Source organism: Danio rerio, chromosome 14 (genome assembly GCF_052040795.2).
Source record: "Danio rerio strain M-AB ecotype USA chromosome 14, GRCz13ab, whole genome shotgun sequence".
In the NCBI taxonomy this organism is placed as follows: Eukaryota; Metazoa; Chordata; class Actinopteri; order Cypriniformes; family Danionidae; genus Danio; species Danio rerio.
In genome coordinates, this window is record NC_141034.1 from 34296482 (window position 1) to 34312681 (window position 16200).

General features: G+C 35.4%; 1 protein-coding gene and 1 long non-coding RNA gene across 4 annotated transcripts in view; one reads left to right on the plus strand and one right to left on the minus strand.

Moving 5' to 3' along the window:
• Positions 1-8846, minus strand: part of mtnr1ab (melatonin receptor 1A b) — a 34744-nt gene extending 25898 nt beyond the window's left edge. Inside the window, exon 1 of the mRNA XM_087281625.1 lies at positions 8332-8846. Coding sequence (XP_087137751.1) covers positions 8332-8521 — 190 coding nt within the window. The 5' untranslated portion in view covers positions 8522-8846. The remainder of the gene's footprint in view (positions 1-8331) is intronic.
• Positions 1-16200, plus strand: part of LOC141377537 (uncharacterized) — a 163744-nt gene that overhangs the window by 53750 nt on the left and 93794 nt on the right. The gene's annotated exons all lie outside the window — the stretch shown is intronic.

A 16200-nucleotide genomic window follows, 5' to 3' on the forward strand; every position in this document is an offset into this window, starting at 1 on the left:
TTCTGTAGGCTCTCGAAAAAATAAAGCTTGAAGGGGCTCATACTGTTGACCTTAAATAATTTTTTTAAAAATTCAAAACTGCTTTAATTCTTGCCAAAATGAAATAAATAAGACTTTGTCCAGAAGAAAAAATATTATCGGACATACTTTGAAAATTTCCTTGCTCTGTTAAACATCATTTGGTAAATATTTTCAAAAAGAAAAAACACTCAAACGAATTATTCTGACTTCAACTGTATGTGTTTCATAGATTTACTTTCGCTCCCTATTAAATTTTAATTTAAATCTACCAACATTATACTGAGATTGAACAATAACACCATAGTTTATCCTGAATAGCAGCTTTTTTGTGTTAATGTGTAGATACTAAAAAGAATACTCTTTCAAGCTAGACTTGTAGGTGCTTTGTTTTAGATTACAGTAAGTAATCGCTGTATTCTCCAGACAGACTGTGTCCTCGTTGCACCCATGTAGATCCTGCTGAAAAGCTCTTCTTCCACTCACACAGCCACTGTGAATAATTGGTAGGAGAGAGTTCCTCTTGAATGAACAGTGAACTTCATCTAATAAGACTGCCTTGGGCTCATAAGCAACGTCAGTGCAGCTAAAGAACAGTAGTTAGAGATGAGAGCCGCACAGAGAAGACAGGCTCTATTACACTGTCCAAGACCTTGAAAATGAAAAAAGGGAAATAGCTGAGTTCTTGTTCAAGGTCATGAGTTCAACGGTCAGAAAAATGCACATCCATGAAAATGTACAGATGGTCCCTTTCCAGTTATAAGGTGCATTTGTGTACACTTTAACATTTCAGAAGGTTACAATAAACTAGTAATAGGGGTGGCACGATGGCTCAGTGGTTAGCACTGTCACTTCACAGCAAGAAGGTCGCAGGTGGGCCAGTTGAGATTTCTCTGAGTTTGCATGTTCTTCCTATGTCCACATGGGTTTTCTCTGGGTGCTGCGGTTTCCCCCATGGTCCAAAGACATGTGCTATAAGTAAATTGTATAGGTGTATGAATGTGAGAGTGTATGGGTGTTTGCTGGTGCTGGGTTGAGGCTGGAAGGGCATCCGATGCATAAAACATATGCAAGAATTAGGGGTGTCACGATTTAGATTTTTAATCGAAATCGATCGAAATTTATGCTCAATTTCGATTATCGAATCAAAAAATAGATTCGTCGATGCTGCCACGCCCCCATGTCATGTCAGCTTGGCTTGCCAAGCGGGAAAAAAACAGGCTTGTTGAAGTGCTTGTTAAACTGCAGAAGCAGGAGACCCGTCGACAGAACTTAAACCCTCTCCTCTTTCAATGAAGTTGCCGGTGTGTAAGCATTTTGGATTTCCAGTGAGTTATGTTGACAATGTTCGTGTTGTCGACAAAAAAACACAGTTTTGCAAGCTCTGCTATGTACGTATTACATACGGTTCGTCCGATAGACAACACCGGCATTGCGATCCTCCGCCCGCCCCCGTTGCAAATCCACTCGCGAAAAGTACACACTCAGGCCCTGTTTACACTGTCTTTGTTTTTAAATGGCATTTTAGAACGACAACGATTTGACATCCACAGTGGCGTGTAGCATTTCTGAGCAGCCCTCCTTCCTCTCTACCTCTGAAAATGCACATCACGTGACCACACAGACACAGACGCACTCACAGCCATGCGCTCGAGACAGCAGGTCCAGGAAGTCAGAGGACTGTTCGATCTTTCACTCACTTGTACTTAGTCATTTTAGCGAACACCTCAGATACTGTTGGCTGGTTCCTGTTGGTTGTGCGTCTTTTTTTACCGACGCCATTATAACGACACAGATCACTGCCTATTCACGAGTCCTGCAGAAAAAAGTGATTGACAGGTGGTAATTATGTGTGTATCTTGCCTTTATTCATTTACTGTATGATTTGTTTATGGGTAAAACTAAGACCATGCAGGTCAGGTAGTTTAAACGGAAGGCTACAAATAATTTATTGGTCATTAATTAATTAATTATTTATAATCGAAAATCGAATCGAATCATGCCTTTAGAATCGAAAATGTAATCGAATCGAGGATTTGGAAGATCGTGACACCCTTAGCCAGAATAGTTGCTGGTTCATTCCACTGTGGTGACCCCTGATAAATAAGGGACTAAGCCGAAGGAAAATGTTTAGTAATACACATTTTTTTCCAGTACCTTATCAAATACATGTTACATATTTTTTGTCAGTTCTGTTACATATTATCAATAATGTAACTTTATCAGTAAAATAGTTGACAATTTGTAACTTTTATAGACAAACATTCCACTTGATCAAATTAATGAAATCATGATTAAAATATAATTAAACAATGTGTGATCAGTGTTAAAATCTGTGTTTCTGTGGATACTAGCTCCGTTCACAAATACAGAACTTTCCGAAAAATTACTGGCAATTTTCTGGAAAGAGATTATGTGTGAAAAGGCCCTTTTTGAAAATACCGGTAAATTCGATCCGGCAATTTCCACAAAGAGAAGTTGTAACATTATTGGTAATTTGCCGGAATGCTGCTCTGTGTGAACGCAGAAAGAAAATTACTAGAAAGAATGCACGTATAGAATGCGCTGACATGAGACGTCTACTCCAGCCAATCAGAACATTCAGACGCATTCACATATCTGCTAAATGTTAGTCAGATAATGTTTCTATGTTCCTTCCTAATGCCAACTGTGTAAAAAAACTGAAAAATCACTGTTTGTTAACCTTCAAGCTCTGCATCAGTTGTATAACGCGTGTGCACGTGAAGAAGTGCTCCAGTGAGCGCCAGCACACACACATATTATGTACATCTCGACATGCGAAAATGTTCCTCCACATGTTTTCATCGAAGTTGCTAACAATACTTATCCATCCACAGAATTTGTAATGTAGTCAAATGTGTTAACATTTAGCTGCGGTTCACACTTCTGGATTTGGATGACTCTGGGAAAAAGCAGCTGCATGAATGCTAAACCTTTATATTAAATTGAAACCATCAACAAAAGCCTAAAAGCCCGACCCCTTCTATGTTTACACATACAAGCACAGCCGTTTAAAGCGAATTTCTGGTTAATGATGTTAGAATTTGCCGGTATTTTGGAATGGATGTGTGTGATCTTTTCCGGAAAAATTACGTGGAACCAGTTCACTTTTTTTAAAAAACAAAAAGTTTTCTGAGAGACAGCACACACTATCTTTTACTGCTTCAGATCTTAACAGAGAGCTAAAGTGACAATGTCCTGTATCTTTTCTAATTTCCTGTATTATACTTGTGGAAATGGCAAATTTTGGTACAGTAACTGGAATGATACAAGGTGTTTGGACACATGTTTTTACAAAATCATTATTCATAAACAATTTTTAATTTTGTCTGGAAGAGCACTCGTTGTGTAAAACATATGTGGGAATAGCTGGCAGTTCATTCTGCTGTGGTGACCTCTAAAACAGAGACTAAGCCGAAGGAAAATGAATAAATGAATGAATAAATTTAGGAATGTAAAATTGTTGTAAAATTTGAAAAAATATTTAGGGAGCAATTCTAAATAAAATAAATTAAATATTACTTAAATAAATGTTAAATAAAACATTTTGATTATACAGTGATGTGTGGTGGAAAAAAATATGACAAACTTAAATGACAATAAATCATGACTTTCAGCTATATAAGACACTTTTTTACTGAAAATATCAGATTGTTAGAGCTGCATCATATTGTGATCCATCAAAATGAGTAACAAATTATTAAAATAATTAAAATATATATAAACATAAGAAAAGAGCAGGACAAAATAGCTTTAAACACCACATGTACTTGCAGTTATAAAATCACCAATATAGTCACTTCCAGCACTCAGGTAGAGTCTCATTGCAAGTTTTATGATGTAGGTACAATAGCTGTGTTAAAATGAGGCTTACCTAACAGCAGGGAATGGTTGGTCAGAATAATCTAAACAGACAGTGGTGCCACAGCAGATCGCATGTTTGAGGTTGAGTAGCTTAAATAAAACAGATAGACCGCAATGGGGAGGAGAGGAACCACTTTGTTTCACCACAGAAGAACAATGAAGAGCAAATGTGTGCGTGCTTGAGTATTTGTGAATTACTGTAACTTCAGATATGTACTGGAATGGTCGCTAATTAAATATTCACACTGGGTCAGTGGTCTTCACAGTGGGCCATGGGAGGTCTGAGAACTTGTGAGAAGCTTAATGAAGCACACAGCGTGGGAGGCTAATGGAACAATTACTGGGTTAATTTGACCCACTAATCAAAGAGCAGAACATTGAGCAATGTACTCCGTACAGGAAGGAACAAAAATAAAATAACTTTTTTTTTACTGTCTATGATAATATCATAATTAGTGTTTTAATGATGTGCTGTTGGAGTAAAAACAAATAAACACATCTTGAGAGTCCAAAAGCATTGACGGTGTGATGAAACCCATTAGAATGCAGTTAGAATGAGTCTATAATGAATTAAATCCATATTCATGTTCACAAGATAATGCACTATAACAGGTAATTTTCAAATGTATTTCAAGAGATTTGTCAGGGTTCTGTCCTAAAACTGCTTCCTTTTTCATTGTTTTGATTTAAAGTTGTTTTGTCTCTTGTAGAATTAGTTTTAATCATTTAAACTGTTCAGCACTGTGATGAGAAACTGGTCAAGTCCTGCCTGATACTACTTTAGCTATGGATGTATCTGAATATAACTGTAAAAACAAACAAACAAGCTGTCTGACAGTAGGTGGCGCTTATGTAAAAGCATAAATACAGCATTGTCTGTTACACTGGAATGTAAAGCAGCGCAGCCAAGCTGAAGCAAATACTGAAGAAACTGAAACTGCAATTCATCGAAAATTCTGCTAGTGCTGGTTCCATAATATTTCTATGGAGCCCAATGTTAAATAGGCCAACTTTACAGCAGAAAAAAGATGTTTACAGCCTGATACAAAGAACGAGTTTGGTTTATATAGCAAATTTTTCCCTTTATGGGTTTATATATATGTATATATATATATATATATATATATATATATATATATATATATATATATATATATATATATATATATATATATATATATGTATATGTGTGTGTGTGTGTGTGTGTGTGTGTATATGTTTTTAGGTTTTATTTGGCTTTACAAAGTCAAGTGCTTTTTGGAATTGTTTCTTACAATTATCAGATGATATGGCATCCTGTGTGCACTTTATTGTGCTTACAAACCATTCACGTGGCCTTCATTTCCAATGTAAAGGAAATTATATACTTATATACCACATCTATAAATGTATTTGTTTTATTAAAGATATTTTTTTTATAATTTTCTGTAGACCTGTAATGCACTCCAGAATCTGACAAATTGATTACCAGTAGGCTCTAGAACAGTCATCTAAAACATTGTCTCACAGCGTTATTTAGTGTTTGGAAGTAATTCCGGTATTCCTCCTGTAGAAAAACATCGTAACAACAATACTTAGTGGCTCAATGTATTACAACAGTGTTTTTAAAAGTCTTAACACTTTATTAATATAGTATAAAACCAAGCACATGTGGTATAGTATAGTAATATAATATAGTAAAGTAATACAATAGAGTATTAAGCGTTTCTTCCAAAGAAAAGCCTGTCTAAGCAAAATGCTATCAGGTGTCTGGCTCCTGCTCTCCCTCTTTGCCCTTGTTTGGTATCCCTCTGTCGGTGTGATGACGCGCAAACAAAATGGCGACAGTTGGCCAAACCTACTTGTAGCTTCTTTTGGGTTCTTCAGAAACGGGTGTTGTTACGGATACTACGTTCATATCTTTAACAGTCTATGAGCACAGCATAACTTTCTGATTCAGTCAGACACTTGAGAAGAAAGTCAGTTTAAATGTCTGAAAGTCAGTCAGTATTTACATATTTTTAAACCGACATTCAAATTTTTAATTACATATAAAAGTTCTTAAATCTATTAATTCATTAATTTTCTTTTCAGCTTAGTCCCATTATTAATCTGCGGTTGCCACAGCGGAATAAACCGCCAACTCATCTATCACACGTTTTACGCAGCGGATGCTCTTTCAGCTGCAACCCACCACTAGGAAACACCCATACACTCTTATTCACACACATACACTATGGACATTTTAGCCTACCTAATTCACGTGTAGCACGTGTCTTTGGACTTGTTAGGGGAAACGGAGCATCCAGAGGAAACCCACGCCAACAAGAGGAGAACATGCAAACTCCACACAGAAATGCCAACTGATCCAGCCAAGGCTCGAACCAGCGACCTTTTTGCTGTAAGGCAACAGCGCTACCCACTGCGCCGCCCCATTCTTAAATCCAGTTTATTTTAAATTAGTTGATTCCAGCAATGTTACCAGCTTAATATCTTGATACTGATGTTTTGCACTTCTGTCTGTTACAAACATTTGTTTGCATTTTAGTTACACTTTATTGTAAAGTGTTTTACTGCATTTAGAAACAAACTGTATGGTAATCATTTATTTTAAGGTGTCCTTGATACACATTCTATGTACTTCCTATAGTAGTTACAATAAATTAATAATAATAAAAATGCATAATTACATGTAACTAACCCTAAACCAAGCGTAGCCTAGCATTCTAACCCTTACCATATAATAAGTACATATAATTAATTAATATTACTAAATAGTTAAATACACTGTAATGAGGACACAGTAAACTTAAGTATTTCTTGTCATTAAACTTTCATTTTTTTTTCAACATGCTTTTGTAATCTAACACAACACCATCATAATGCCATATCCGTGATGAAATCTTTATCAGTTATTATAATATGAATATGATACCACCACGTTCCAACTTAATTTCTAAAGCACTAAAACCAACAAGCTCCTCCACATTTTAATGCACATTTAAGTAAAGTTAATTGGAATTGCTCAGCACTTGATGTAAACAGAGCACTTTAAAGTATATTTGTCCAAAACCTGTTTTTCTTGTCCATATTAGTTTTCAAACTGGTGCCACAAACTTCTCAGCTGAGGACCAGCATAAGGTCTCTGTCTCTATTGGCAGAGGAAAGTGACATATGGGTCTGTGTGACACCGGTGATAAGCACTCCATCCACTCACAGGAAAATGACTGGCCTGTTCAGTGTTGTTTGATATTGGGCCAGTTACCTGAAACCTCTAAAAATAGTTTGCTATCATCCGGTACATTAATATACCTCATAAGTACTGACTAAAAATATGAAATCACAGGAAGAATGTGAAGCTTATGAAGAATGCTGCCTGATTCTAATAAGTTTGTGGGTTTTATTTTATTTTAAGGTGTCCCAGTGTGCCTATTTATTTAACTACTTAGGGATGTTAGTTAATTATTTACATGCACTTAATATATAGTTAAGGTAGGAATTAAGGTTAGGTTTAGGGTTAGTTGCATGTAATCATGTATTGTATTTGCTATATGTACATGGAACCTGTGTAATAGACAATAGGGTTGACGAAAAAGTGTTACAGATTTTTAAAACACACTTTATATCAGAGGACAGTTTACACTTACTATTATGGATTTATATCTGTCATTATTTTAAATCCTGTATTTAAAACAAAACATCATTATCTGGAATCCTGGTGCCCAGTAGAAAGTTTTTAATTTACTGCAAAGTAAGCATTCTGACTAGTCATTGCCTCAGTAAAAGCCATGGGTAATTAGTGTGTAAAGCAATGTTAGCTACAATTGTTGTTTGTTTCTTTTAATGAATCATAAAGACACCATACAAACAACTCTTGGTGTCAGGGGGAAAAACAATTGTTTTAAGAAATGTTACCTTAAGTGAAATGGATAGTTTTATAAATATGCATGTAATCTTGTTGTCATTCGATATGCTGTAATTTAAGCACTCAATTATGTGGAATCCTGGTGCCAAAGTTTCACTAGTAAGTTTTTAATTAACTACAAAGTTACTAGTCAAATTACCACAGTACAAATTATATCTATTGTTTAAAAAATGTTACCACACACTTAATAAGTACTGGTTTTATTAATTATATATACAGTGAATAATTGTACTTGCTAAAAAATAATCGTTCGCACTGTATCAACAATCGTGATGCATATCTAGAGAGATATCAGGTTATCATTTGTAAATGATAAAACCATAGTAAATGACAAAAAAAGCATTAAGCTTCCAGAAAACAAATCTTATTGTGTGCCGATGATTAATAAAATAAATGTTAGCCACTGTGTGTTCTATGAACTGTTACAGGTGAAAGTAAATGATAATAGTAGAAAAAAACTAGGTTATTGACAGACAAAAATATGTTGAAACGGCTTGCCATTTTCGTTTTAAAAGCGATCTTACCTGCGTTTCTAAGTTTCTTGTTTCTGTAGACGGAGAAGATCACCAAGAGGTTCCCCAATATATCAACCACGATAGTGAAGATCAGAAAACTGCCCAAAGTTGTGGCGACCCAGGGAGGGCGATTCAGGGTGTTCTCATCGTGAGGGCTCAGTGAAGAACTGTTCATCAAGCCGCTGCCATTTATTTTCATTTTATCTTCACTTCAGAAATCCTCGCCATAAATGATAGGACTTGATTCCATTGTAAAACCATGTGTGGCGGTTAATGCGTTTGCGTAAACGTGCGTAAACTGAAGCTCTGTTATCATGTCATGGTCCTCGATGGTGCGCACGCCTTCACGGTCTGAGCGCGGACATGTGTCCGCACTTTTATAGCTTTCTGTCTACATCAGATTGTTGGTATGTGACATCCGACAGCAAGTTAAGTTCTCCTCAAATGCCCATGGATGTGTGATGCTGTCTGTAGATCGCGGTTACGCTGCCCCGCTGTGGAAGACAACGAAATCGGCAAGGAATTTGGGTCGGAGAAGGTTCAGCTTCTTTCACATCCTCGCGATTACTTATGCACGTGTTCATTCATTATTTTTGGTCATTCATGCTGTTTCAACGTCGAAATCGACATTTTCTTTAGTTTAATAAGCGCTGCGAGGAAAATAATTAGCTGCACATTGGTTAAAACCTGAAGTCGCCAAGTTCAAACACTGCTAAGAGTGATTCTTGAATTATTAGTAATCCCCTTAAGCAAGAATTTTTACTCCAGATTGCTCTATGTCTGTTTCTGTAATAGACAAAAGGTATTTAAAGTCACAAGATGAAGTATTAATGCCATGGCAGGGCTGTTCAAAGTGCACTTGATAGCATTTTAAAAGATACATATTTCGCTTTAGACAGATTTATTTATAGTTTTATTACTTCTAATGCATTCCTGTTATCTCTTAGAACAAGTAACAAACCAAGTCAAACTTGTTTATATATAAAGTGCTTTATACAATGCAATGTTTTTGGGCAGCTAATAAACTGGAAAATGATATTTTAGTGTTAATGTAGTAAAATCCACCTTATGCAATACTTACAGTAATTTTAATGTATGTCAGAATTGCAAACTATTATATTACACAATATTAAACAATTGGGCAAAGTAGATCAAAGTAAATTATTATTATTACTTTTATTTTGCTCAAATTGATCTAATTCAGTTTGATAAATGTCATTGTTGTAAAGTTATTGTCATCCTACAGCTCAATTTAGTCAAAGTTCTCTTCAGTATTTCTAAACACTTGTCTCTATTGTCTGGATAAAAGCTTCCTGAAAAAGCTGCACAATTCTAACATTTAAAGATTTATTATTTTTATGTATTATCTTATGTGTTTATTTATCAGCCCATTCATCTTTAAAACACTAATAAGACTGTTAAAAGTGTATATATATTTTTTGAAAATATAAGTCTGAATTAAAAAAATGTGTTGCTGATGTTTTGCAAGCCTGTCAGTACTTAAAAAAAGAAATTCTAATAAACAAGTTGACCTTTTTTTGAAACTGTCTAATTGGGCTTTTGACTTAAAGCCTTAGAGCTACTGAGACATATCCAGTGTGACAGCTTCCCTCTAGGAAAAAGATCTTTTTTTCATCATTATTACGCCATTATCACCTTGCTCTAATAGGCATGCATTCAGCCACATATCATGCATGAAATGTGTGAGAAGTGCATTTGTTGAGTTTAAAAACATATTCCTGATGGTGTTATCAGCAATTCCTCCGTGCATATTATATTAAAGAAAATATGTGCTGTCTTATTCTGTTATCTAAATGTAGAGTTTTCCAACCGCCAGATGGAGATGAAAAAGCATCTGAGCAGTAATAATAAACTGCCCCTTAAAAACAACCTTTAGAGCATGCAGCTGTCCATTTGCACATACAGCCAAATGTATTCGTCATAGAGTAATGTGGTCCAAATACTCTTTGGACTGTAGTTCAGCACCATGCATTAGCTTTGCATTGGAGGATGCCTGTCGGTGCCAGCCTCTTTATATAAACCACACTGAATAGTTGCAGTTTTATCTCTCTAATACACTCTTTATTTCAGACGTCAGAGCTATACATTTAGTGTGTCAGAAGTTAAACGGGTTATATCATATGTCTTAAATACTTTCCGCTTGAGGTCCACTTCTTAAGTTAGTCAGGGTGTTTTGACCCTGTGAAAAAAAACAGTGATAATTTCAAAGTTTTCATGATCTCTTTAACACTTACAATTACTGTAAATGAAAGACTTTATGCCATTGTGTTTTTATAACATATCCATGTTATTCTATTTTCATTTGGGAGGACCCCTGCAATAGGTTTACAACCATCAAGGTCAAAAAGCATTTTTATTTTCTCATACGCCTCACATCAGCTCTTTTCTCAAAGTTCAAATTATTTGATTAATGCCCAAAAATGTCCTTACAAAGTATGTCTAAACTACTATCGCAATTAAAATGAAATGTGTAACATATTGTCAGTTCACTGAGAATAATAGGCAATCACAAACATTTGTGTTTAGATCATGAATGCGCTACGAATTCTATAAATTATGACACAAAGAATGAGATTCATTTCTAACTTCAATGACAATGAAGGGAGTTTCTGTGTAAGTGCCAATTACTATTTAGCGAAAGTGTATACTACCTGGTCAGAATATATATTATTTGGAGGCATTAGGCTAATCTGTTAGGAATCACTGTAAATCAGTTCTGAAAGTAATGCTGTAATTGCTGATGATTAATTTCTGTTATTTCTTTTTTTTATTATTATATACAGCTAAACATACATGATGATCTCCAAGTGGCCGTCTCCAAAATTAAACCAAGAATAGACTTGTGCAGTAAACATTGTGCCCGCACCAGTCTTATTAAATAAGGTTAATATTAAATTGAACAAATGACCAAAAAAGATATATGGTTGTTAGACTGTTGTCAATATGCTTGTGTTTATAGGCTATTGTTGTGCGTGTACCATTTTGTGCAACACTTGTATGTTTAAAACCCCCTCCAAGGATACTGGAAGTCACTGAAATTGTTATTTTAGGATTCGCTGGCTGCAAAGTTCCAGAATCCCTGCTTTATATGACAAGCAGTGCATGCAAAATCACATACTTCCCGTGTAGACACAAATACATCATAATTCATGCTTGTCAAACAGTGGGTGAGACGTACATGAACATTTACCATGTTGTAATTTTCACAGCGATCATGAACTACTGCACTGTAAAAAATACTTTTATAATTGAATGATTTAAACCTGCTCCCAAGTCAATTAACTTTGTTTTATTCTTTCTTATAATTTCTTATACATATTACTACAATACATTGAGTCATATTTACTGTAATACTTATATTTACTTTATTTACATATTTACTTTATTAATAATTGTAGTATTGTTGAATTAACTGGATTTGTGTTCTGAGTTATAGAGCTAGAGTTATATTCTTATTAGCACACAATTCCTGGCCCCTGGCTCAAAAATGTCACGTTAATTAAAATCATTGTGATTAAGTATTATTTGGCATTAGCTTGTGTTAAGTTAGCTATCAGTAACACTTTATTTATGTACTTGTATGATTAATGTGGTGGATTATACATAATACACAATCTTAAAACAAATTCAGCCCATCTTCTATTAATCAAATCATAGGCCTACAACCCTACACATTTCAACATCATAGAAACCTCAATACCAATAGAAAACAATGTTTATGACTAATTTGTTAGTGTTGGGTAAAAAAAATCACATACAGTAATGTTTGTGTTTGTTTGGAAATGAAAATTTGGTTCACATCAGAACCCAACGGCAGGCTAACATCAATGTCCAACATTAACCTAAAATTTTGGTCATCTGACATCACAACCTAAATCGAACATATTAACTTCTTTTGACACAAAGCAACCAAAACCAAAAATCTGCAAGGCTAGGTTAACTCGTTCAGTTTAAGTTAAGGTTTATACAATCAAAATTTGAGTTTACGTAAATTGTTTCTGTTAAGTACAATAAGCTTTTTTTAAACATTGAGTCAAAGGAACTGATTTAATTAATTGCACTGCTCCATTTTACAGTGTTGTGGGTCATGTCTTTGACAACATATCACATGCAATTCCCTTGACTGTATATAACAGTAATGATCATGCTTTTTAAAAGGTTGTTGAAGTTAAAATTGATTTTACAGACAGTTCTTGATTTTGGTCGCACCAAATGGCTTGACTACAAAAACTTTTCAGAATAAATAATCATAATAGGGGCACTTAAAATGTCTGTGAAAATGGCTTTTACGACTTTTTGCAATAAGGTTTACTTATGGTATGTGGCTATCAGGCACAATATAATTGCCTCATTCTTCAGGAACAGCAATTCTGCATTCATTACATTGTGACAAAAAAGTCTGCACTTTAGCCACACAAGCTGTTAAGGTCAGACTGACATTATCAAGGACACTGTTATAAACAAACGTTCCTAATTTTGGGATCCTGAGTAAGACAAAGCAGATTTACATACATTCTTTTTACTAGCATGCAGGCCCGGATTAAGAACTCAGGGGCCCCTGGGCACATTATCTTGTAAGGCCCCTACCTGGCCGCACCACTGTATAGTTGAATTAAAAAAATACAGATACAGATACAGTGTAACTCGAATGATGCACAGACAACTCTGGGTTTTGTTTTTGATCCAGGACTTGAAGAGCAGTTAAGTGCACTTGAACAAGTCACAGGAAAAAAATATCATCTTATCTGAAATGGAACAGATTAATGAGTTGGAGTCCGGGAGACAATTTAATGAAGAAGAATCCAATACAATTTTGCATTAGCTCATTCATCAAGAATGCAGATCTTAACATTTATTGACATGTACCCTCACCCTCCTATCAGAACACATTAACACTGGATCTCATTACACTTTACCCATGGAATTGGTTACTCCAGAGGACACGCTACAAATGAGAATATTCCAGCTTTCTCCATTTAATTGACATTATGTGTTTTTACTGTAAACTGTAGAGAGAGAATGCAATGTTTTTTTCCTCTTTTGGTTATATAATTCTGAATTAAGGTTGCATTTGATCTATACAATGTGACAAATAGAAGCAAATAGCTCCAGCATCAGCTGTCGTACATACAACATGCTTATACTCTCGCACACTAACACAGGCATATTTGTTTACCCTTGTATATAATAGAAAAATACCTCAACCATCAAATCATGTCACGCTATCTACTACGCCTTACTGGCAAGCAGATGGGAGCAGATATATAAGAACAGACAGCTTGGTTTACTGGCAAATTCCAAAGATACGATGATCTGATGACTACCAAATTGAAAACCTGTTTCGGTTTTACAAACTTCTGACAAACAAATGAAGTACAATGCCATGTGCTAAGCAATTATCTTTAAAGTGCACTGTTCGTCTCGCTGCCATTTTATTGATACAACTAGACGTGCTATACGTGACCTCTTTGAGCTTCCATTGTGTTTTTTTTTTTTTTTAAAGATCAGAGTTGAGGTTGAGGTATTCAATTGGATTGAGTGTAATTACGTTTTGAACTTTGTCAGTGCTCAGATACGAGGAATCCTCACTCATATTACGGAGAGTGTGAGAAAGGGGATACAGGACCATAGTCATCAATAAATCATTAAAGTGTACTGGAAGTTAATTCTGAGATAGAGCCTTTGTTGTTTAGCAGTAAGGAGAGCCTTGAGTTTTGGTTTTATCATTGACTGTGTATCTAACTCTATCAAGTTTCAGCTGGGAAACTTTGTGACTCCATTTCAACTTTTTTTTTTTACTTTATCAAGTGACTATTTAGAATAAGTAAAAGAACTGGGAGTCATTTCCAAAAAGAATTAATTCCCTGATTCTGAGAGAGTAGATTCCAAAGTTCAGAATCGATTCCATAAAGACAATTGACTTCACTTATCATTTTAAAGGAATTAGTTTTACCCTCTTTTGCTAATAATAATCAGAAGTAACTTCCAGATAATGGTCAGATACATTCCTGTGAGCAAATTTGCATGGTTCACTTCAATTAATTGGTTTTAATAACCATATCTGCAGTTTTTTTTTTTTTTTTACTTCATTCATTCATTCATTCATTCATTCATTTTTCTTAGGCTTAGTCCATTTATTTATCAGGAATCACTTCAGCGAATGAACTGCTAACTTATCCAGCATATGTTAGCGAATAACCTCCCAGCTGCAACCCAGAACTGGGAAATATTCGTACACACTCATACACCATGACCAATGTAGTTTATTCAATTCACCTATAGCGCATGTCTTTGGGCTGTAATGGAAACATGGGGCACCAGGAGGAAACTCATGGCAACAGGGGGAGAGCATGCAAACTCTACACAGAAATGCCATCTGACCCAGTCAGGACTCGAACCAGCGACCTTCTTGCTGTGAGGCGACTAGTGCTAACCACTTAGCCACTATTTCGCCTACTTTTCATTAATTTAAGCTAATAGTGTTTGTTTAAGTCTTAACTTAATTCTGTACCTAATGTTCACGATATTGACACACGAATGTTGTTTGTTGTACGTGCCTTAAAAAAAAGCATGCTTTAGAAATTAATGATGAAACTGAATTATAATCCACAAGGTTTGAGCCCCATAAATTATATATAAATTATAAAAACTGATTCATGATGTGTTTTTTCAAGAGTTCACACTAAGCTGTTGATTAATATTAAAGCTTGTTTGGCATGCTGTCCTGGGATAGAGCCCTGAGCTCCCTCCCGTTAGCAAGGCGAGAGAGGAGTTTGAGCTCAGGTAGATCTCAATGAACTTCCTTGACTTATATTTATATGGCTTGCTAAGATCTTGACTTTGCTGTCAATTTGGTATGTTACTTAGGTTATGTGTTTTTTGGACTGTGGAAGGAAGCTGGAGAACCGGGGGAAAAACCTATGCGAGCTCAGAGGAGAACGAGCAAACTCTGCTCAGAAATGTGATCTTGTTTAGTAGGGACTTTGACATTCTTGCTGTGAGGCAACAGTGCAAATCACCGGGCCATTTTGTTCCCCATCTAGAAAGGAAGGGGAGTAGGGGTGGGTGGGGGGTGGTTCTTCAAGATGAATATACTGAGATAAGAAATAAGAAGGTTATTTTTAGTGAGTTAGGAAACATCTGATTAGTGAATCAATCATGAGCTGATGCGGGATCAGCTGTGATCAATCATAAGGATGTGATCCTCTCGAAATTAGTTTATAAATAAGCTTCACTTAAAAACTTTTTTTTACTTTATTTATATTTCTAAATAGTGTGAAAATCCTGACTCGCTGAAATGGCAAAACCGTTGTTATAACCAAACATCCATGCACATCTGACTCACAGATAAACAGTTTATTTCAGTATTGTAATGCTAAAACTTTAGTGTACATATTACTGCTTCTGTTACATGAATCTTAGACACTGTAGTGTGATATGCATGCAATAAAACTCATGTGTTCGATATTGCTTCCTTTTATTAATGGTGAGGAGGGTTGAATACACACAAATTGAAGAAGTATCGCAACTACAGCGAAGAATGGATTCTCTGAATCAAGTTAATAAATTCCAGAAATAGGAAGTGGAATCAGGATCCAAAATATTGGAATCAAACAGCCCTAAGTCTTAGAAATAATAACTGTCTGGCATTGGCTTTCACAGGAGATTAATTTATAAGCACACCACTGTTTTGTTCAACTACATATTATGATGAACTTTCAGTAAACCTCAGGTTTTTAAATAACATGGACACTTTATACCTTCTAGGAAGAGATACAGCCATGTGAGCACCTATAAATAGAAAAGGCCCTTACTGGGGTTTGAATACGAAAAACCTGACACGTAAATTCATGTGCG